Genomic DNA, 24,438 nt, shown 5'->3' with positions numbered 1-24,438 from the left:
AAGGGCCTGTTCACACAATCATGGGTGGAGGGTGGGTAGCGGAACCACGCTGCGTGGAGGGATAGGAAAACCATGACGCTCATGCGCCGCTCACACAACCAGGAACCATGCCGAGTGCTGTGGTTTACTTACCCATCCCTGCTCTGTAGGTCAATTCCCTTATCCCAGTGCCACTGCCACAAGAATCAGGCTGCAGCAGCCGCTCCATCCATCACTATGCGATGGCGACCATGGAGTCTGGCTGCACTGCCTAGAGCATTGCCAGAAGTTTCGGACGCTCTAGGCAGCCGTGTCCATGGTCGCTGCGGTTTTTCCACGGAGCGGCCAGATGTAGCGTCGCCGCTCCTGATGGATGACCTGGTAATCCACCTGCAGAGGGTGGGTAACAACATGAGTGGGAAAGTTACCAATTGTGGCGGGGGATTTCACACACTTCCCCCATGACATACTAACCCATTGTGAACACAGCCCACCATGGGTTAACGTGACGCCTGAACAGGCCCAGAATCTCCATTCCTTCAAGATGCATTTATCCAATGCATTTATCCCTGGCTGGCTCCATTTCCCTGTCTGCCTGCCCTGGTTCAATTCTCGGCTCAGCCATTTCATTGGCTTTGAGGGACCCTGCAATTATCCCTTTTAATAGAGCTACAGGGCAGATGGAGGCAAAGGAGCTGATGGAAGATCGCCGGTTTACACTAATAGAAATGTCCAGCTAATGGTTAAGGAGATTACAGGCTCGGCCAATGAGGCTTTCAGCTCAGAGGTGACCTACTGCACGGAATCAGAGAGCCCTGTAACTTTACCCAGGTGCAAAGAGGAATAAATCCTCCACCAGGGGAATGGGCCATGGGAGGTGGCAGATCGGGTTGCCAAGCAAGTTTTCTGCCTTAGCAGTGAGACCTGAAGAAGGAGCTGGGGATCCATGAAGCACGGCAGCAGGAGGAGGACCGCAAAGGCCAGAGAGAGATAGTTACAGTGTGGAGCGCCACTAAGATGGAGAGCAGGGCTAACACTGGAGAGCAGGCCACATCAAAAGGCCATTGTGTCGCCTGTCAAGCCCCCTTTCGCTGTGGCTTATGCAGAAGCCCCACTATTGGTTACAGGAGGCTGGCAGCTCATTGAAAGCTTTGTAATCCTAGCTGTGCTAATTAAGCAGGACTGCGGCGCCTAAGCAGGCACATTTTCTGAGCATTCTCCCCCCCCCATCCTGGATAAGATGAGGAGAAGGAGGGGGCCACTGTGTGCCGTGCAGGAGGCAGCAGTGCTGCCAGCAGGGGGGAAGAGGCAGCCAAACAAGACTGGCTTTATGGGCTGCAGATTAAATGAAGGAACTGCTGGTGGTGTGGAGAGAGACCAGGAACTGGGGCAGTTGCACGTCACGGTGGCTTTGGCTGAGGTGTAAGGTTCATTTGTGCTAATCCAGATTGCTCAATTGTGAGGCTGTGCATATGTACGCACACAATTTTGTACCCTAGGAAGGACGGGAAAAACCTAGACTTTTGCCCCAGTCTTTCGGGCTCTTTGCTCTCCAGACAGAAGATGCCAACAAATGGGATCCACCAAGTCTTGAAGATTCAGTTTGGCTTAATCAACTCCAATAACCGATATCTCACGGCAGAGAGCTTTGGCTACAAGGTCAACGCCTCAGCACCCAGCCTGAAAAGGAAGCAAATATGGACCCTGGAGCAGGATGGAGACAGCTCTGTGGTCTTCTTGAAGAGCCACCTAGGTAGGTACTTATCTGCTGACAAGGATGGCAAGGTCTCATGTGAAGCTGAGAAGCCGGGAAGTGATGGGTGTTTCATCGTTGTCACTCAGTCGGATGGGCGCTGGGCACTCCAGTCAGAACCATACAAGCGTTTCTTTGGTGGTTCTGAAGACAGGTTATCTTGCTTTGCCCAAACCATCAGTGAAGCCGAGCTCTGGGCTGTACACTTGGCCATCCACCCCCAAGCGAACCTCTTGAGTGTTAGCAGGAGAAGATATGCACACCTCAGTGCCCAAGAGGATGAGATCTCCACCGACAGTAACATCCCCTGGGGTGTGGATTCGCTCATCACGCTCACCTTCCAGAACAAGAAGTATTGCCTGCGAACCTGTGACGACCGCTACCTGCGCAATGATGGTACTCTGGTCAAGGAGCCTGACAGCCGTGCAAGCTACACCCTGGAATTCAAGGCAGGCAAGCTGGCCTTCAAGGACTGTGATGGGAAGTACCTGGCACCCATGGGACCTACCGGCACTCTAAAATCTGGCAGGAGCTCCAAGCCGGGTAAAGATGAACTCTTTGATCTGGAAGAGAGCCACCCACAAGTAGTTTTCATGGCCTCCAATGGCAGATACGTCTCAATCCGGCAAGGTAAATCCACTACCTTTCTGTTCTGTGGAATTACACATAGCCAGGGAATACTCCTCTCCTGTCTTGAAAGTTAGAATATAGGTGTTTAGTTGTCATCATGAGTTTCCTGATGTTTCTTTGCCTTCTATTTTTGAGACCCTCTCTGCAGTTGTCTTCCAGATCTTCATGTGCATCTACAGAAGTGGTTAGCAAGGGACAGACAGAACTTATTTCATAAGATATAGAACAGTCTTCCCCAACCTGGTGCCCTCCCAGTGTTTTGAACTACTGCTCCCATCATCCCTAGCCATTGGTTATGCTGGCTAAAGCTGATGGGAGTTGTAGTCCAAAATGTGGAGGGGCACCAGGTGGGCGCTGAATATACTTTCTCATTAGTTCCCACCAACTCAGTATCTGAGCAGATCATCATTTCTAGTAGAGGGCAGGGACTGTTGCCCCAGTTTTATGGGTGGTGTTCTGAGAACAGGAGATTATGCGGGTAAGAGATAGATGCAGGGCCTGGGAGCCGAGGACAGGTGCAGTGGTAGGCAAGAAGGGAACCTGTTTGCTCTGTGTTTGTAATGGGGTGAGAGGTTCATAGTTTTGCTGTGGCCTCTATGGCTATGTGTCAAAGTGGAGGTGCCTCCAGCCCCCATGACAATCAGTTTTGAGCCTGGGAACACCACAGCATCGCTAGGCATCCCCACAAATTAAAGAACAGGGACAGCAGCTGGCTCTCTTATATTCCAAGGATGAGGCACAGAGAAGGATATAGCACCCACTCTCCTGTGATTTCACTAAGACATGCACAATGGCTGCATGGATATGCCAGTGGATCTGGTAGCTCTTTGACAAGAGAAAGTCACTCATTTACTGGCTTCTGTTCCTTTGCTGCATACACAAGAGAATGGTCCATGGCTGGAAAGCAAATGACCAAACTGTTGGATGCCACCCGTCTGCGGTAAAGTTCTTGCTGAAATTAATGGTGTCTGTATGGGCACGCTCCAGCAACTCCAATTAATTTAAATGGCACGTGGACAGATGATTCGCGCATCACATTTAACTTCCTTCTGTGTCATTAGGCACTTGGATCATACCATCCAATCCATTGCTGTCTTCAGAATGTTAAAAAAAATACAATCAAATGATAATCCTCCTCTTACCAGCCAGCGCAGTCTCATGTCTTTCGCTTTTCCAGGTTGCCTACAGTGTGCTTCTAGAGGTATCCGTGAAAAGGAGCAGCTTTTGTTCCCCCGTTGCCCCACTGCAAAGCAACAGTTGGTGCCAATGTAATGCTCCATGCCTAATCAAACCCATTTTCCCTGCCTTCCTTTGCAAATTCGTTAAGAAGAAGGCAGTGAGCACGTGGGCAACATTTTGGGAAGTGGCCGTCGCTACTTTTGTATCCACCTGTCACTAGGATACCTGACCAGCCTCCTCTTTAAATGCAATCGGCCCAGCATCCCTGAAGGGGCTGTATTAGGGTGGCCACTTCTGAATCACCAAAAAGAAGGCCATGCGTCACCCCCCAAAACAGCATACCACTTTGCACAGAATCTGTATATGCTGATTGATATGTATAGTTGCACATTTAGAAATAATAATTAGAATTTAAATAGAAATACAGTACAGCTCACCATTGTGGGGAAGACTGTGACCTACTCAGTGTAGGTCACAGTGCCTACTCTGTGTGCCTACTCAGTCTGCTGTGCAGCTGCTGTTGGTGGGCAAAGTCAAGGCCCAGTTCCTCTTTCTGATGCTTCTTTATCTTTATACCAGACTTGGTCTGGACAGCCCTTCCAACAGAGAATGCCTTCAAAATAGAGGACAGTCCTCTGTAAAAGAGGACATCTGGCCACCCTTCACATTCATTGCTGGAGCTGCCAGCTTTAGTTGCCTGTTCCTTTGGCTCTGCCCCCCAATCATTAAGTGTTGTAGGACAGCAGTCCCCAACCTTTTTGGCACCAGGGACCGGTTTCGTGGAAAACAATTTTTCCATGGACTTGGGGGGTCCATTTGCGTCCGTGTTCTTTGCAGTAATAGGCTATGTAAAGATTTACATAGCCTATTAGTACAAAGAACAGGGATGCAAATGGTGTCCGCTATGTGGACGCCATTTGCATCTCAGTAGCCAGAAGTCTGCCAGCGGTCGGAGCCAGCCAGCAGCTCTGTGGACTCACCGCAGAGCGGAGCTGGCCAGGGCCAGTGAGGATTCCGGGGGGGAGGGACGGATTGCCTCCCCCCCCCGCGGACCCCCACGGACCCAAGGTAAGGGGGTTTCGCACACCCCTACGCTCACCTCCTCCTGTACGGCCTGGTTCCTAACAGGCCATGGACTGGTCCCATCAGTGGCCCGGGGGTTGGGGACCCCTGTTGTAGGAGACACCCCCTCCCTTCAGGTCCCATGGATGTCAGAAAGGCCTTTACGGATAAGAGAAGGCCAACAAACTCCCATCATACAGCTTTCTTATATGGCTCCAGAACTGAGCCTTATATTACTTACTCAACTGGCACATGTTTCAGTCATCCCACAAACAGAAAAGCAGCACCAATTCATGACAAAAAACATGAAACATATTCAAAGGTGCTATAGAGTAGAACAATGATTTTATTTTGAGAAAATGGTTTAATGCATTTTGAGCTTCACAGCTCTTTTGCAAGGGTATGTTCCTTTTGAAATGATTTCCAGAAGGAGAAGGTCATCTCTCTCTCTCCGCTTGTTTCCACTTCTCTAAGTGAAAACTAGCTGCACCCCCATTTCCCTGTCCTGTGGTAGAACGGGGCACCTTTTGGTGAACGTAGAGTTCAGAGGCTTCAGCCTTCAGCAGTTCAATCCTATACATGTCTACTTAGATCAGTGGGGCTTACTCCTAGGTAAGTGGGAATAGAATTGCAGCCTCAGAAAACATAACTCAGTAGCACACTTACAGTCACTAAAGAATCATACCCTCAACCCATTTTCCTAACAGCAGCATGGACTGTTTATGAACGATATACAAAACTGTACTGACTCTATTTCAGGTTGGGTTGCCATCTTTTAAGCTCACTCTGCTCCCTGTGCCTTTAACAGAATTCTGGCACAGACATGTCAGCAAGCAAAGTTTTCTCCATCACTTTATCTCCATGACAGCGAAACTTTTGCCTGCTTTGTGTGTCAGGCTGCAGTTAAATACACAGGAGCAGGGTCAAGGGCCAGCCCTATCATGAGACAAAGTGAGACAGCCAGCTCAGACGGCAGATGCTAGAGGGTGGGGGGGAGATGGCAGTGTGTTTGAGGACTGAACTGTGTGTGCCATTCACAGACTGCCTCTGTGCCTCCTAAGCCAGCCTGCTCCCCTCAGGTACAGTGGGAGATGCCATCCTGTCATCAGTGTTGACGTAAGATTCAGTTGCCACTCTGGTGGGCTTCTTGAATCGGGAGAAGGGGGTGGGGGCGGGGAATGCCATCTTGGTCTTTGCTTCAGGCAGAAAGATGCCTTGGGCCAGTCCTGGCAGGGCCTTTAAAAAAAAAAAAAAAGTGGCAAATCCAACCCCAAGTAAATCAATCTGGCATAATTACCCTCTTCAGCTTCTGCACTCCGATCCTAGGGTTGCCATGTTTTTAAAAAGAAAAACTGACCATGATCCTGTGCCTTTAAAGCAGCCTGTGCCTTTAAAGCAGGAAAAATTGAGCACGTGAAAGATTTTGTGACATGGAGATTAACAGATGAGGACATCTATGGGTGCGTCTAATCAAGGTTTTTATCCTGCAATCACACTGCCTCAAACGTGGGATTTTAGGAGGGGTGCAAGCAACATCATCTTCCCTTTATAACCCTCCTGTGTTTTCCCACCACTTCCCTTTGGCCTTTTCTGTCACCAGAAAAAATCTGTTAAGGAGCAAAAGATGGAATAGTGCACAATGCCTTTTGATTGGTACCGGTAAGAGCACCCTATCTGCTTCATTTCTGATGTCAGGCTGTTGTCTTAAAGGCATAGCAGCAGGAGCAGGTGAAAAAGGTGGCAACCTTATCTGAACCACCAACATAGTTTAGAATTACAATCCCACTCATAGATATGCATTAAAAGATGGGCAGGGTGTGGGGGACACAACCTTTGGTCATTATTTAGTTTAACCCTAAATCGTGGCTGAAATGCATGGCTAATTTGCTGTATTTCTGACTGTAGATGCTTATCTGGCCTTTACTACTGTAATATATTTCATGCCTTTTCTCTCACAGTGATTATTTTCTTAGCTTCCCCATAGGGTTACCAATTCATAGGATAGAAAGAGGGGCAGGGAGAGGACAATTGCTATTTGTATATGTTAATTTATTTAAATATATGCACATATCAGTTTAGCCAGCATTGAGAACAAACCTAAAAAAAGTAAGTTAAAAAATTTAAAATATAAAATCCCCAACCAAACAAAAAAAATAATGACACTGATTCACACCTCACTCCTTCGCCCAGAGAAAAATGAACTTGAATGTGGACCATTACTCTTTTTAATGCTTCTTTTTAAAGTCATTGTTCACTGGACAACTACGTCAAAGAAGTGCATTTTGATTATTAGAATGAATATAAATATATATCTCTGAACACTCTATTCTGATTGCCTTCTCTGAATTTGAAATGCTAATGGGACAGATCAGAGGAGTTCTAGGAGGTCTAATATGTGTGACAATGTAGAAACACAAGGAATAAGGGCTACAAGCACACACCAAGTGTGCATCCTACTGTTACGCTGCCAGAATCTCACCAAGCTCTACTCCGCTCCCTACAATGATGGCAGACTCTGCACCTATGTTTTATGAAACCATGAGGGTCATGAGGTCTAGAATCTTACTTTTAAAAACAAACAAAAACAAATAGCTACACATTCATTTCTGAAAAGGAAACTATATTTGAAATCTAGATTCTGCATTGTGTGGTGAGATTCCTACAGCCCTGTAGATTTCTTGGCTATGTAGCTCAAAGGTGGCTGTTACTGAAGCACATAATTTCCCTTTTTCTAGCTTTGGGCCTAGTGGAGGTGAGAAGATAGTAGGCTGCTTGGTCTCTGAGGTGGAGGAGGGGCATTTAGCTCTCTTAAGTCTTGACTGTGTTCCCTATTGCCAGTGATTAAGGGCACAATCCTATGCATGCTTAGACAGAAAAAAGTCTTACAACTCCCAGCATGCTGGCTGAGGAATGGCGTTTCAGGGCTTTTTTCTGTCTAAACATGCATAGGATTGCACCCTAAAGTGTCTTATGTGTGCCCCGCTCCACAGCCTTAAGCTCAGTGATGAATAGGGTTGTATTCGTTTTGCTGGCATGCCAATCTGTCTGCCCATTGCAATGAGGTTTTGAGAATCAGATGAGCAGACGAAGACGCCAACTTTTCAGCAGTCATCAGCTCCGCACAAATTGCCTTCATGGAGAGCGTAGACAAAAAAAGAAAGAAAGAGCTTCAGCCTTCACAGCAGCCTATGAACCATGTTGAAATATGCGTGCATTTGAATAAATTGCGATATGCAAATCAGATGATGCAATGGGAGATTCCTCTACCCAAGAGGGCAGACCTCTCAGCAGTGGGAAAGCTCGCTCAGGAGGAGTAGGAGTTGTGACTGAGCAAACCGCTGTCCAAAACTGCCCCCACCCTCACACAAGACTTTCCTTGTGATTCGCTAATACAGGCTTCCCCAAGTTGGTGCCTTCCAGCCAGGCATCTTGGACTATAGCTCCCATCAGCCCCAGCTAACATGGTCAGTGGTCAGGGATTATGGGAGTTGTGGCCCAAAACATCTAGTGGAGCCAACCAGATGGGAGCTGAGGAAGTGACTGGTGTAGGTGGCTAGGTGCCCTACTTTACAGAATACAGTCCTCCATTTTGGAGAGCTGTCAGAGGACAGTCCTCTATTTGAAGGTATCCTCTTTTTGATGGGCTGATCAGTTCAAGTCCAGTTTAATGTCAAAGAGCCATCAGGAGGGAGCGCAGGGGCCTTGAAGTTGCACATCAACCATTAGCCCCAGGACAGCAGGCAGAGCAGCCACACAGGTCACCTGGCTAGTATGGTGAGGGCCCTTGTTTGTCTATTTAAATTACAGTTAGTATTTCTAAATCTGCACCTATACATGTAAATGTGCCTGTGCAAATGTAATGCAAATTGGTGGTGTCCTCTTTTTCAGTCATGCAGTTCCTCTTTTTTGACAATGCATAAGTGGCCGCTGTGGGCAGGTGGCAACAGGCTGTGCCGTGCTGCCAAAGGGAACTGACACAAGGTGCTTCTCTCACCAGAGGTACCTGCATAATGTAAGGAAGCCAAGGGGCGTAAGATGCCACACTGGCCTGCTCCATCACGAGACTAACCCATCCCATCCCAATTTCTGGGGAGAGAAGGGCAAGGCACAAAAAATCCTGAACATCATCATATAATTTGGCCCCTTATCCAAAGGCAGGTTCTGAAAATTGCCCCTTGGGATTAATTTGCATCATCCAGATCCTGGCATGAAACCAGCAGAGAGGGGAACTGTGGTTCCTCTTTTTTGACAATGCATAAGTGGCCGCTGTAGACAGGTGGCAACAGGACGTGCCGTGCTGCCAAAGGGAACTGAGGCAAGGTGCTGCTCACACCAGTGGTACCTGCATAATGTAAGGAAGCTGATGTAGTGCAGTGCTCAAGACCATGAGCTGGGAAATTCCCAGTTAAATTTTCAGCTCATCTTCCATAAACTCACTGGACGGCCTCAGGCAAGTCACTTTCCTCTCAGCCTCAGCCCTCCCTCCCTCCCTCCCTCATCTGGGGATGATAACTACACTACTAGCCTGTTTTGTAGGTTGTCATAAGGATTATTGAGAGCAGGTCTGTGAAGTGCTGCGTGGAAGACAAGAAAGCCATAGGGATTACTAGTAAATCTGTCCTGAGGGGAAATCTGTCATTGCCAGTGCTAATCTTGGGATTTGTCCATGCTGAGCAGCCTTCCCCAGCCTGGTGTCTTCCAGATGGGTTGGACTACAGCCCCTATCGTCCCCAGTCAGCAGGGCCATTGATCCTGTTGGCTGGGGATTATGGGGGCTGTACTCCAACACACAGCTCCCTGGCTTGGGAAGGCTGATTGTTGTGCATGAAGAGAAAACTCCATCAACCAAAGCAGCTTCAAAAGACTTTTTTCTTGACGCAAGTCCTTTCCAACCAACAGCCAGGCACAAGTCCAACCCTGATGCGCCAAGGGAAGAGGGGGGAAATTTAAGACTTTTGAGGGCAAGGGAGGAATCTTTTCTTTTGTGACCCAAGGAGGTGCCAGATCAAACTGCAAAATAGGCTTCATGCGTTTATCCATCACTAGAAATGACTAAAGCTCTTTGCTACCATTACTGGCTGGCAGCGGGTGGGGGCAGCCGGAGTGGTGATGACAGAGGCGTGGATGCAAGCTGTTAGAAAAGAAGTCATCCACTCAAATCTCACCTCAGTAAGACCTCACTAGCTAAATAAATGTGTGAATACAGCGGTACCTGACTGTCTGTGTTCCTCTTACAAAGGTTTATGTGCATATTATATATTGTATATATTCTATGTGCGCATTTCTGACGACTATTAAAACCTTACTTGTTTACCCTGGCTTTTTCCAGCCATTAACTTGTCTAAACATTCTTGTGCTTTTATAAGTATGTATTGTTTATCATTTATTGTGAACCGCTTTGGGATGTTTAAAATGGGAAGCAGTGTATAAATATTCTAAAATAAATAAGGAAAGAAATTATATTTGTATATAGTATTGTATCAGTGGGCCTTCCCAAACAATCCATTTATAGCTAAAGTAAATACCCTGGTTACTCATTTGTTGCATGGGATCTTGACATCTTCCCTCAAGCTAGCTGCTGTGGGGATAATAGGTCTCCCTGGCATCAGTCTTTTGCCTCTGGGAAAGGGAGACTTTTCTTAGGTAGCAGTGCACGTGCCTTGCTAATCTTGAATGCTGTGCGTAATGTATTGGTAGGCATTTGTATCAGCATCCAAGGCCACATTTACTGCCACAAGATATGATGATGGCTTTAAAAAGGGATTAAAACAAAACGAATGCACAGTTGCAACTAAAGGCAACCCAAAAATGCTAAAGAGCATACAGCAGATCTAGTTAAACCACTAGACTCTAATGTTTATGCTCATAAGTGCATACATTTATGTCATATATACTATATACATATTTGGATTTTATTCCCTGTAAGTTACACATGACGGTAATAAGGTGTGTATATTGTCCGTAAACATTAGAGTCTAGTGACTGAACTATCTCAGTTGTGTACTCTTTAGCACTTTGTGTTAGTCTTGAAAAAGAGATTAGACAAATTCACCAAAGATTGGCCTAAAAGTAGCTATTAGCCATGACGAGTGGGTCCTGCAACAAAATGTTGCAGTGTGGAGTGTTCTTCAGTGCCCTCCTCCAAGATACTCCATTCCATTTCTTCTCCCACCTTGTTTTGTTTTTTCCCAGTGAGACTCAGTCAGCATTCTTTGGCCACCTCGCTGAGTCTTTTGGTGGTTCCATCACTTAGGATATTTTTCTAAGGACTTTTTATACTTCTGCAAACCTTGAGGTCCCTCCAAGCCTGCGGATACCTCCCTCCTGAGTGTGAGTGTTGCTGTTTTGCCCTCGTAAGCAACAGCACTCACAGCCTGAACATCGAAAATGAAGGGAATGATGCTACCTAAATGGCAGTTTCATGTTTAGAGTTGCTATGTCTCTGAGTACCAACTGCTGGTGTGTGGGGAAATAAAGGTGTGTGTGTGTGTGGGGGGGGGGTGATGGGATACATTGTTTCCTTCATGATGGGCTTGTGGACTTCCTTGAACCATCTGACTGGCTGCAGTTGGAAACAGAACTACATGCAGGAGGGATCTTCTGACAGGCAACTGTTGACAGGGGTTGGTGACATCATTAGTGATGAGTGACACAACTTGTGCATCGCCATTTTGTGAATTTTAAGGACATTGGTGGCTGTGTGTTCCCCTGGTGTGCCACTGTAGCACTAAGCAGTGCTACTGGTTTGTGTATATGTCTCTTTACTGAAACATATTTTTCCATATCACCACCAGTGGCCCACCATTTCAGGAACCATTGCTTAAAAATGCTTGATTTTAAAATTAAAACACTTGTTTTAATTAGCAAAGCCAGTACAGGAGACCCCAGATCGACACCTCGTGTCATATCAGTATGATCCCAACATGGTGACAGTATATCTCTCTTGCGCATTTATACCCCAGAGCACACACAATGACATCTGTTGAAGTATTTTGGATAATACGGAATAAAAAGCAGGAAATAACACTAGAAAAGTGGTATATGGAATGCATAATGTGGCCCAACAGTTATCAGTGCACTTCGGTACTGACAAAAAGCACTAGTGTAGATCTAGCCCTTGCTGAAAAAGAAAAAAGTTGCAAACAGCAACATTCTCATCCCTTCATAGTGGCTAGCTATCACAGATTACATTGGGATAAAAATGTGATGATGGTTGTTAGCTGCTGCAGCCTTCCATGTGTCCCCACTTTAGAAGCTATACTGCTCATGTGAGTAGATCATTTACAAGAGCAGCTACTTATGAGGTTAATCAGCTGCAATTTTGTCTGCACTGGAACTTGGATTATTGGAAATGACCTAAAGGAAACAGTGGGTTGACTTCTCAGTTCCTAAATGATTCCCTCTGTATGCCTTTAATTTGAGCCTATTGCACCATCCTTCTCCTTGCTCTGCCAGCTGTACCAATATCACTCCAGCAGCCACTTCATCTCTTTCAGTCTGGTTATCCCACTTTTAAGTTCAGTCATAGCCTATTGTATGCGATGAAACCTAGGAGTGCTTATCTCTGTGGTCAAGAGGAAAGAGCTTGAATGTTGTTGACAGGCTAGGAAGCCAGTCTCTTCTGCTAGGGCCATTGTGAACGAACACCATTTTGGACTTCCTGGCCTAACATACATTAATGCTGCTAGCCACAACCTTTCTCTACATTTTGGCTAGGCCTGGGTCATACCAATTGGGATTGCAGGATGCCAGAGATACCTGTACATCGGCAGGAGCCTTGCTTTGTTGGCAACGAGCAATGGCCAGTGCAGAAGCTCACAGCGCTCCCTTGCCTGTTCCAAGCCACTTAAGAGCTGGTGACGCTGGCTGGCAAGTTATTAATAGGGAGCTTGTCTGCCAGCCAGATGGAAACAACAGCAATCAGATTAATGAGGACAATTAAAATGATTGTTTGAGGATCTGCTTGTAACACAGCAGTAAGAGAAGGGGATGCCCACAGATCAGTGCTACAGGAGCAAGACTGGGTACTGAGTGTTGTGATGTGGGCATACTTTCAGGTGGATAACAGGCAAGGTTACAGCCCGTTCAGTTTGGAGGACTATCCAGCTCCCTTGTAAATGGTTAACTGTTCAGTGACAGCTATGTGGATTCACATGACTCCCCTACCCGCACAATGTGTGTGGTCTTTTCTGGCGACACGACACGTATTGGGAATCCAATCAAACTAGTTATGTGAAGGTGTTCACTAGACAGTGGCCTCAGGCATGATGAAAACATTTAACTTGCCTGCTAAACATTGGCTGTGGAATCTACTGGAAAATTAACCCTTCAGACAAATATGGCTAGCCTTACCTTGAAAAAGTGTGTGTGAAGCAGTTGCTTCAGGCAGCAGATTCCATGTGACATTATTTTTGTAAACAAAGCTAAACACCACTGGCTATTGTGGAGTCCACTGTGTAGAGCAGGGGTGCGCAACTTGTGGCCCTCCAGACATTTTGGCCTACAGTTCCCATCAGCCCTAGCTAGCATAGCCAATAGTGAGGGATAACAGGAGTTGTAGGCCAAAACATCTGGAGGGCCACAAGTTGCCCACCCCTTGTGTACTGAAACCCTTGATTCCCAATTCATGCCAGTGTGTTCACATTCAAAGTCAAGGAGACAATTAAGATTAATAGTGCCTCTCCTTCCCCAAGGTAACATTCCCAAGGCAATAAGAAGAATGTGCAAATGTCTGCCTAGCTGTGTGAGCTCCCCTGAAGGAGGAGCCACCCATGGCAAGTCTGAGTCGCGTGGACGTTCTGTGTTGGGAAATTTAGCCCTGAAGCTAGAGGACTTTTCCTCATTTAAACTGGGTTGGCCCTGACTGTGTGTGCACTTTTAGCAGCTAGGGGGGTATTCATAACCCTGGTGGGCACAGATCTATCTATCCCATTTCTATCCTACCTTTCCTCCGAAGAGCTCAGGGTGGCTAATGGTGATAAAACTAAACATTAACAATTTACAACATGCCTTACAATCTAACACTAAAACAGCAGCAGGAGAAACAGAATACAATAGCAAGAAAAATATTTTTTGAAAATTCAGAGACAATTAAAACCAATTCTATAAAACAGTGGTTTAACTTCCTAAAAAGGAAGGGTTTTTCCAGCGTACACAAGCCCATTAAAGAGGAGGCGAAAGAGGTGTCCCTTAGATGGGAGTTCAAAAGCTGAGGCACAGCCATGGAAAAGGCTACCCTGCTAACATTGCAAGCCTTGCAGCTGAGGACCTGTTGTAAATGAAATGTTGGGCATGTGCAATGCTAAATAGGTATGTTCTTCTTGCCTGCCTGGAATCATGTTTAAATTGACCTCAAATCTGAGGACAAAAACAGTCCTAGGCAAGCTGGCAGCAAACTGTATTCCTCACTAATAGGACTCATAGAATCATAGAATAGTAGGGTTGGAAGGGGCCTACAAGGCCAACGAGTCCAACCCCCTGCTCAATGCAGGAATCCAAGTCAGAGCATCCCTGACAGATGGCTGTCCAGTGTCATCTTGAACGCCTCCAGTGTGGGAGAGCCCACCACCTCCCCAGGTAATTGGTTCCATTGTCGTATTGCTCTTACAGTCAAGACGTTTTTCCTGATGTTCAGCTGGAATCTGGCTTCCTGTAACTTGAGCCCGTTATTCCGTGTCCTGCACTCTGGGATGATCAAGAAGAGATCCTGACCTTCCTCTCTGTGATAACCTTTCAAGTACTTGAAGAGCGCTATCATATCTCCCCTCAGTCTTCTCTCTCAAGCCTAAACATGCCCAGTTCTTTCAGTCTCTCTTCATAGGGCTTTGTTTCCAGTCCCCTGATCATCTTTGTTGCCCTCCTCTGGACACTCTCCAGTTTCCCTGCATCCTTCTTAAAGTGTGGTGCCCAGAACTGGACACAGGACTCCAGATGAGGCCTAACCAGTGCTGAGTAGAGGGGAACTAGTACTTCACAGGATTTGAAAATCCTATACTTCTATTAATGCATCCCAAAATAGCAGTTGCCTTTTTTGCAGCCACATCACATTGTTGGCTCATATTCAGCTTGTGATCGACAACAATTCCAAGATCCTTCTCGCTTGTAGTATTGTTGAGCCAAGTATCGTCCATCTTGTAACTGTGCATTTGGTTTCTTTTTCCTAGGTGCAGAACTTGGCATTTATCTCTATTATATTTCATTCTGTTGTTTTCTGCCCAGCACTCCAGTCTATCATTATCACTTTGAATTTTGTTTCTGTCTTCCAGAGTATTAGCTATCCCGCCCAATGTTGTGTCATCTACAAATTTGATCAGCATTCTCTGCACCTCCTCCTCCAAGTCATTAATAAAAATGTTGAAGAGCACTGGGCCCAGGACTGAGCCCTGCAGCACCCCACTCGTTACCTCTCCCCAGTTTGAGAAGGTCCCATTGATAAGCACTCTTTGAGTCCGATTCTGTAGCCGGCTGTGGATCCACCTGATAGTTGTTTCATCTAGCCCACTTTGAGCTAGTTTCTCATCAGGATATCATGGGGCACTTTGTTGAAAGCTTTGCTGAAGTCGAGGTATATGATATCTATAGCATTCCCACGGTCCACAAGGGAGGTTACTTGATCAAAAAATGAGATCAGATTCGTCTGGCAGGATTTGTTCTTGACAAATCCATGTTGGCTTCGAGGAATCATGGCATTGTTTCAAGGTGCTTCCAGATGGATTGCTTTATCATCTGCTCCAGAATTTTCCCAGGGACTGATGTCAGACTGACTGGTCTGTAGTTCCCAGGTTCCTCCTTTTTACCCTTTTTGAAGATAGCGACCACATTAGCCCTCCTCCAGTCATCTGGCACTTCCCCCGTCCTCCATGATTTCTCAAAGAGAATAGATAGCGGTTCTGAGAGTTCTTCTGCCAGTTCCTTTATTACTCTAGGATGCAGTTCACCTGGCCCTGGAGATATGAACCCATACAAAGTAGTTAGGTGTTCCTTGACCATATGCCTATCAATGTCAAGCGGCAATCCTGCCCCTTCAGTCTGTACTTCGCCTTTGCCAGGGGGGTCATAGACCCTCTTTTGGGAGAAGACTGAGCCAAAGTAGGAATTGAGCACCTCTGCCTTTTCTTTGTCATCTGTTATCATTTTGCCATCCTTATTTAATAGCTGAACCACCATTTCTTTCCTCTGCCTTTTACTATGCACGTAGCTGAAGAAAGCCTTTTTGTTATTTTTAGCATCCCTCTCTAACCTCAGCTTGTTCTCAGCTTTAGCCTTCCTGACACCACTCTTGCAATTCTGTGCTACCTGCCTGTACTCTTCCTTTGTTACTTGGCCTTCTTTCCACTTCCTATATGTGTCCTTTTTTGTTTTCAGGTCATCCCTAAGCTTTTTGTGAAGCCACATGGGCTTCTTCTGTTGTCTTCCACCTTTTCTTCTTGTTGGAATTGTTTGTAATTGTGCCTTGAGAATTTCCTTTTTTAAAAGCTTCCACCCATCTTGGACTCCTTTTCTCGTTAGCGTCACTTGCCATGGGACCTTACTGATCATTGTTCTGAGTTCATTAAAATCAGCTTTCCTAAAATCCAGGGTACTCATTGGACTACACTTGGCTTTTGCTTCCCTTAGAACCAAGAACTCAAGTACAACATGGTCGCTTTCCCCCAGCGTTCCTGTAACTGCTACTTTATCCACAAAGTCATCTCTGTTGGTTAGGATCAAGTCAAGGATAGCCGATCCTCTAGTTCCTTCCACTACTTTCTGTAGGAGGAAGTTATCCACCACACAAGTCAGGAATTTCCTGGAGGGGCCATGTTTTGCAGAATTTGTCTCCCAACAAATATTGGGGAAATTGAAGTCCCCCATTACTACTACACCATGCTTCCTTAAAACATTGGCTATTTGCTTTTCAAAAGTTTCATCCTCGTCTTCTCCTTGATTGGGTGGCTGGTAGTAGACTCCGACCACCAGGTTCCTTTTATTCTTTGCTCCATTTATTTTGATCCAGATGCTCTCGATGGGGCTACCAAGCTCATCCTCCTGTATTTCTGTGCAGAGATATGTATTTTTCACATACAGTGCAACCCCACCTCCCTCCTGTTCTTTTTGAACAAGTTATATCCTTCAATTGCTGTATTCCAGTCATGGGAGTCATCCCACCAAGTCTCAGTTACACCTATCAAGTCATAATTTCCCTCCTGTATTGAGAGTTCAAGTTCATTCTGTTTGTTTCCCATACTCTGGGCATTAGTATATAAACATCGAAGACCATGTGCCTCATAGTCTGGCTGTCTTCCTACAAGTGTCTGAAGACTATTATTGGGTGCTATCAGAGCTGTTCTCTCCATTGCAGTGCATGCGCCTACATCCATTGTTACCCCCAACATTACATCTCCCTTCCCCGTAGGATTCAGTTTAAAGCCCTCCTGATGAAGTTCTTCATGCTGTGGCCAAACACATTCTTCCCATCCTTTGTGAGGTGCAACCCGTCCCTTGCCAACAGCCCATCTTCCAGGAAGTATAGCCTGTGGTCCCAGAATTCAAATCTCTCTCGTCAGCACCACCTTCATAGCCGGTCATTCACCCGGAGTATTTTTCGTTCCCTTTCTATCCCTCTTCTAACTACTGGAAGGATGGATGAGAAAACTCCCTGGGCCCCAAAGTTCTTGAGTTTCCTTCCCAAAGCTTCAAAGTCTGACGTGATTTCTTCATAGCTCCACTTGGCAGTATCATTTGTTCCCACATGGATGAGAAGAAAGGGATACCTGTCAGTGGGCTTTATGAGTGCAGGCAACCTTTCATTCATGTCTCTAATCTGTCCTCCCGGGAGACAACATACCTGGCAAGTCCATGGGTCTTTGCGTCATACTTGGGTGTCGATCCCACGCAGCAAGGGGTCTCCCACTACTACCACTCTTCTCTTCTTCTTGTTGTAGGCCTGGGTTTCATCGTCTCTGTTTGACTGACCTTCAGCCTCTTGCTCACTCTCATGCAGGTTCCCCTGTGATTCTTCCTCTGCAGGCTGTCCTCCAGTCTCATCCGCAAGTACCTGGAATCGGTTCCACAGCTCCACTGCTTCCACTGGTGCAGAGTGGCGTCTAGTTCTTCTTCTCCCAACTGTCACCCTTTTCCAAGGGGTATCCTCTACTTGGTTTTTCTTCACCTCAGCATTTCCCACTGCCTCATCTTGCTGTTGCTCTTCAAGCTTCTGGTCTTCCCTTTGCCCCATTCTGTCCAAGAACTCTTCGTGTTCTCTTATTCCCCAGAGGGTCGACAGTCACCGCTCCAGTCCACTTACCTTTTCTTCCAGCAGCGTGATCAACTTGCACTTGTTGCAGGTGTAGGCCATGCTGTTCTCAGGCAAGAAAACAAACACTGCACACACCTTGCAGGTCACCACCACTGGCGAGTCTTGTCCTTCCATTGACTCTTTTCCCTTTTTGTGTCTAGCTTTGTGATTGTTCTAAACTAGCCTGTGCCTGCTCCTCTACTCAGTAGAGCTTAAAAGCAGAGTCCCACTGGTGTGGAAGTGTGTGTTACAAGACAAATAAATGGGGGAAAAAAGTTAGTTAAAAATAAAAAATAATAATAATAAAAAATGTTAGGGGCCTCCCCCTTGACCTCCGCTGCTGAACTCCCCTGGCCAACTCCTGTTTGCTCCCCCTGTCCGCTCACTCTGGTCGCTCGCTCTCTGGGAGCTTGCTTGCTTCTGTAATCCCTGGACCAGCTGGAGCAGCTTGCTCTGCTCTGCTCGGCTCTGCTCTGCTCAGCTGGGAGGCGGGAAACAGACTGAAGCTTCCCGCCCACTCAGCTGCTGGGAGTACTCAGGCCACCCCCCCAATTCAGTTGGAGCTCTCAGACGTACCTGGTGAGCTCACAGCCACTCAGAAGGATAAAAGGCAGCCCCCTGGGCTTCCTGCAGCCCACTTACCTCTTAGCCTCTGTCTCCTTTGTCCCTTCTACCACTGCAACTCCCCTGGCCAACTCCTGTTTGCTCCCCCTGTCCGCTCGCTCTGTTCGCTCGCTCTCTGGGAGCTTGCCTGCTTCTGTAGTCCCTGGACCAGCTGGAGCAGCTTGCTCTGCTCTGCTCAGCTGGGAGGCGGGAAACAGACTGATTACTCCATTTGTTTGTGAAGAAGAGCTGCAGAGTCTCTGATCTCAGGCAACTGAAATTGCCTCCTGGGCAGGGTGAGGACTAAGCCTCTACATTCCAGCCAGCCTTACTGTAGTGCTACAGCCTGGTGAACAAGGTGTTGTGCAGATGTGGCTACCCATTCCCATCACATCAAGAATGGGTCCCTGCAGATGTGTGTGCGTGTGAGGCTGAAATGACACATGATGTGGATAATCCATGATCAGGTCTCCTAACATTTTTGCTTCTGCTTTTACTTTGAAGCAGACATGGGAGCTATGGTTTTGATCTCAGCAGCAGAAGGGGGGTGTAACCCTGTGTTTGTGTGGTACTTATATCCCCCACCCTCCCCATAGAACAGCAGCTTTGGGAGACAATTAGATCAGGAAAACAGCAAGGGGGAAAGGCCTAAATGAACACATCCCTTTACTGCTGTTGCATTAAAAATGGGAGTCCCCCTGACAGCTGCATTAAAGTCAAAGCAAAAATGGTGAGAGATCAGTTGTAGTCTGAGATGGAGGGAGGGAAGGAGGGAAATCAGATTTAATCCATAGCCACCAGTCACTCTGGTGGCCTGAATACCCAGTGGCAGAAGTGGAATTCACTAAATCCAAGTAGGGGAATTAAGGAAGTTCTGTGGGTCGCACAAGAATAGTGGACTCAAAATCGAAAGAGGCAATCAGAGTGGCTAGGTTTGAACAAATGTAGAAGGGCTCAGAGCTGAAGCAGGAGTCAAGCAGAGAGCAGCAGGTATTCTTGGCTGCCAATGGCTGCCAATAGAATGCTCAGGCCTGGGGATTAACCTGGCCAATTGGCTTTCAGCCAGTTGAGAGACTGGGCTAGAAGCCAATCTGAATATCCTGCAAAAACAGAGAAAGAAGGGCTGCAATCAAGGTGTGTGTGTTTTAGGTCAGCCAGGTAGACCAAGAGACTCTTCATATGTTACACACAGCCATGTGAATGCTATATGCATGGAGGGGAGGAGGGAGAGGTGCTGCTCCTCTTGGCCCAGCCCCCAATGTCTGGGTGCTCTCCAGCCCTGCCCCAAAGTCTGCATATTCAGCAAACAATCAAAAAGGAGAACCTATGTGCAAACTGCTGCATGCCCATAAGTTCTCCTTTCCAATGATCCACTATGTGTGTGGATGCTTAGGGCAGGGCCTGAGAACATGTGGACATTGTGGGTGGTGCTAGAGATAGTAGATGGCTGATGACTCCAGTTCTGGAGTGGCAGTGATTCCATTCTGAGTTTTAGTTACCACCAGCCAAAACTCTAAAGGTGCTCTCCAAGGTGCTGGATCGTATCCCCAAAATGGGTTCGGCACCTTGAATAGCACCTTTAGAGCTTTGGCTAGTAGTAACTAAAACCAAGGATGGAATCATTGCCCCTCCGGAACTGGAATCATCAGCGGCCACTGCCCCTCCCCTCCATGCACATGGTATACATGTAGAGGTGTGATGTGTGAACAGCCCCCAGCTGGTGAATGAATCTGATCATAACCACTTTTACATGGAAGTACAGAACTGGTCAAACAACCAACCCTCCCCCAATTCAATAAACATGGGTAGCAGAAGCACGCCTAGTACCCACGCTCCTCCCTGATGTACCACTGGCCAAGCTCCCCCAACGACTGCATGTTTGGAGTTAGCAAGAGCGGGGCCCTACTCATATAGGCATATAGTGCTCCTTCACCTGATTGGCCAAGCTTCCTCTTCGGATGAAGTCCTGTATGTGTAGGTCCCCTTTCTAACAGAAATGGGTGGCTGCTAGGGCTATGGTCAGCCAGTATGCTGATGGATGTGGGAGGGGTGTGGCCAATGGGAGAGTTCCAGCTACCTCTTCATGTATTCAGTGAATATGTGAAGCATTTGTTCAAATGCTCCTTTAGAGTTAAATTCATATTTGACCACAACACTGTGGAAAATTCTCCCTCTGGGCTTTGTTCCACACCACTCCAGTAAGGTTGGATACATGAAACATGTGAGGAGGCAAATAATATGACTCCTTCCCACCTGAGCATCAGCTCACTGGGGAGTGCAGTATACAGGTGAGAAGAAACCACATCAAGTATGGGAAGGCAGTTGTCTCTAGCTCAGACAAGGCAGTTAAACTATAGCATATTTTCCAGCTGGGGTTAATTGCATGGTTGCCTTTCAAGGCAGCTCATGGTACCTAAAAATTTCAGGTTTAGGGTGGCAGGCACCACAAGGATCTCTAGCAGGTGTAAGTCTCAATTGTACACTAGTACATAAGATCAGGACCATGTGGTGTAAATGAGAGACAAAGGTAATGAAGGACAGCTTAAATCAGTCTTCCCCAACCTGGTGCCCTCCTGACATTTTGGACTGCATCTCCCATTATCCACATCCAGCACGGCCAAAGGGCACCAAGTTGGGGAAGGCTGGCTTAAATAAATGAGAATCAAATAAATGAGGGGCATTTGAAACGTTTGTTCCTGTTTCTCATTTGGTGTTGCCCAATCAATTGAACAAGTGGGATGTGCAACAAAGAGCTTTTCTACATGAGGCATTTAAAGTGAACTCATCATTCCTAACTCACAGTTGTTTGGGGGTTCCTTAGATGATGTCATGACCCTCCAGTTTCACTTCTGTTTTCTGTGAGCGTTTTCTCGGGGGGGGGGGGGGTTAGAGTGGGGAAAATGAAGTATTATTTCTGAAAGTGAAAGAAAACATTTTTACTAATTGTGCAATTGCATTATTCCACTATAGCACAGTGCCACCTAGAAGTTATGTAGCAGGAAAGGAAAAGCTCTTTGTGTAGAGCTTGGATCTCAATTCTGCAGTGAAAGGAAGTAGACAGAGTGGATTAATGCCCTTGTGTAACCCCCCCCCCTCAAAATGTCACTGTTTGGAGCGTTCCTGTTCAGGATTTCAGCCAGCCAGCTAGGCCCTTTTCCAGGACAACCCCTCCTGCCAAATTTTCATCCCCCCCCCAACAGACACTTGACAATCCGTGACCAGTAAGCACACAGGCCTCATTAAGATGGGGGCGGGGCTTTTTTCATACATGTGTTTTGTACTTCTGTAAACCTCAGGTTTTCCCCAAGCCTGCTGTTACCTCACCCTGGTGCCATTTTGGCTTCATAAGGAACAGCACTTGGAGAACAAGGTTGCTATGAGTATATCGCAGCCTTCCCCAACCTGGTCCCCTCTAGATGTTTTGGACTTCAACTCCCATCAGCCCCAGCCAGCATGGCCAGTGGTCAGGGATGCTAGGAACTGCTGTCAAAAACAGCTGGAGGATGCCAGGTTGGGGGACTCTGGTATATCGGTTGTTGGACCTGAGTCAAAGACTAGCTTCTGTCATGGACTACTCTACTGGGTGGCTTAGAGCAAATCACTCTCTCTAAGCAGCAGTTCCCCATCCATCACCTGGGAATGAAAGTGACGTACATTACAGGGATTCTGGGAGGGCGAATGCGATAAGGCCGGATTACCTGTGCAATGCCTTAGACCTCTTGGAAGGCTGGCGAGGAGCCTGACGTGATGGACAGGAGCATTCCAAGGCAGGGGGATGGAGAGCCAGTGAGGCAAGTCTGGTGACTGAGGGCCGAACTAAACGTGAAACCATTCACACAATTAGCAATTACTTCAATGTTTTTTAAAAGAGTAAATACCAAGCACAGGGCCCCAATCCAAATTGGAAGGGAGAGGGTCTCTAACCCTTGCCCCCACTGTGGTTCTGATGCAGACCAGAGGCCTTGAACCTGCTATTTACGCTTCACAAAAATAATTCATGCAGTTGCTAGTTGTGTGAATGGTGTCGCATTTTAGTTTGGCCCTTCAGGTGAGAAAGAGAAGGAACATATGGGAGACGTTTCTGTTGTTGTTTATAGTCTCAGGATTTACCATTAATTATAGCTGACCACGTTATAGGTTTTGGGTGGTTATTAATAAAACATGCTTAGTGTTTTTCCCCACTAGTTATGTATACACTGTCCGCCTCTTCCACCGAATCTGAAGTATCTCTACTTGAACCCTTCTTGCAGGTGTTGACATCAGAGGCTTAACAGTGGTCAAGCAGGGACTGTGGTGAATCTAAATGATATGAACAGGATGTCCTTCCTTCTAGGTGTCAACGTCTCAGCCAATCAGGATGAAGAGACACACCATGAGACCTTCCAGATGCAGATTGTCAAAGAGACCAAGAAGTGCATCTTCCATTCCAACACAGGCAACTACTGGACCCTGGTATCACATGGGGGGATTCAAGCCATGGCCACTGAAGTGTGAGTTGGACTGTGTCCTCATTTCACTAAAGTATTCAGGACTTCAGAAGTCAGACTACAGTTTTTGTTAGGGATCAGGGGGAAAGGAGAACCGGGGTATGGAAGAAACAGCCACAAGACTTTGCATGGGTGCCTATGGGAAGCCCACAAGGAGGACATGAGGGCAGTAGCCCTGTCCCATATTGTTCCCAAGTGACTAGTATCGAGAGGCATAAAAACATAAGAGGAGCCTTGCTGGATCAGACCAAGGGTCCATCCAGTCCAACATTCTGTTCACATAGTGGCCAACCAGCTGCTGACTGGGAACCCACAAGCAGGACACGAGTGCAACAGCACCCTCCCACCAACTGGTGCACATAGGCATACTGCCCCTAATACTGGAGGAAGTTTATAGCCACCAGGACTAGTGGCCATCGATATCCTCCATGAATTGATCTAATCCCCTTTAACAGCATCTAACCTGGTGGCTTGTGGGTTTTCTGCAGGCAGCTAGTTGGCCACATCTTGTGGCAGTGAATTCCATAGTTCAGCCATGCACGCTGTGACAAAGTGATTCCTTTTGTCTGTCCTCAAAAGAAGAGTGTGCTTTGAGCGCAGTGTTGCCAGACATACAAGAACTTTCACATAAGTACAAGAATCTGGGACCTCTGCACAAGAGGCAAAGCCATCTGAACAAGGTACAATAATGCAGATATGCTCGGTGCGGTGCTAATTTTGGCACCACCTCTTTTGAGGAAGGCAGCACAGGAGCAGTTCCTAACTATGACTGGAGAGTTTCAAGTGAAAGTGTGTGTACGAGACAGAGTGCTAGATCAGTAGTCTTGGACCTTTTCAGACCTGGAACCCACCTTTAGCGCAGACATGCATTTTGGAGCCCATTTCTTAATCCCTTTAACCATGCATTTGTATGGTGATGGTGCTGCCGTTGCAACCCACCTTAAATTAGGCTGCGGCTCAGGAAGGGTCCTGATCCACCAGCTGGAGACCAATGTACTACATGGCAAGAGACCAAGCAGGTTTTCTCAGCTCGACTGCTGTTATTGCCCCAATTAAAGGTGATTTGCTACATGCCTTCCTGCAGCAGCAGCCATGACACTTCCAGCAACAGCAGCAGCATGCAAGAGAAAGGGTTTCCTGGCCTCTCCGTTTGTCTAGCAGCTTTCTTTCCACTCCTTCCCCAAACCAAGAATATTGAGATACACACATAAGTGGGGAAGGTTTAAGGATGACCTACACAAATTATTTAATGCCCTTGAAGTCATACACTCGAAGCTGAAATGGACGTGACGTGGGAGATCTGTGACTGGACCTCCAGATGGTATGTGTGTGTTATTTAACATGTGTCCTTATGGAAAACATTCATCTGATTCTATGTGAGGGACACCTTGGCAGTTGGTAGAATGTTACAATGATCCAAATGTGTGGGGCAGGACCAATCATCTGAATCTTTCCCACAGAATCTAATT

General features: G+C 46.8%; 1 protein-coding gene across 1 annotated transcript in view; it reads left to right on the top strand.

Moving 5' to 3' along the window:
* The first annotated feature begins 1,542 nt into the window (after positions 1-1,542).
* The window catches only part of FSCN2 (fascin actin-bundling protein 2, retinal), a 27,463-nt gene continuing 4,567 nt past the window's right edge, over positions 1,543-24,438 (top strand). The window contains exons 1-2 of the mRNA XM_084837597.1: positions 1,543-2,362; positions 22,816-22,972. Of these exons, the coding sequence (XP_084693723.1) occupies positions 1,543-2,362; positions 22,816-22,972 (977 nt within the window). The remainder of the gene's footprint in view (positions 2,363-22,815; positions 22,973-24,438) is intronic.

Source organism: Heloderma suspectum, chromosome 2 (genome assembly GCF_057233095.1).
Source record: "Heloderma suspectum isolate Gila_16-S chromosome 2, 16-S_ref, whole genome shotgun sequence".
Lineage (NCBI taxonomy): Eukaryota > Metazoa > Chordata > Lepidosauria > Squamata > Helodermatidae > Heloderma > Heloderma suspectum.
Note: the sequence above shows the minus strand (reverse complement) of the source record. Positions and strands in the feature narration are given on the sequence as shown.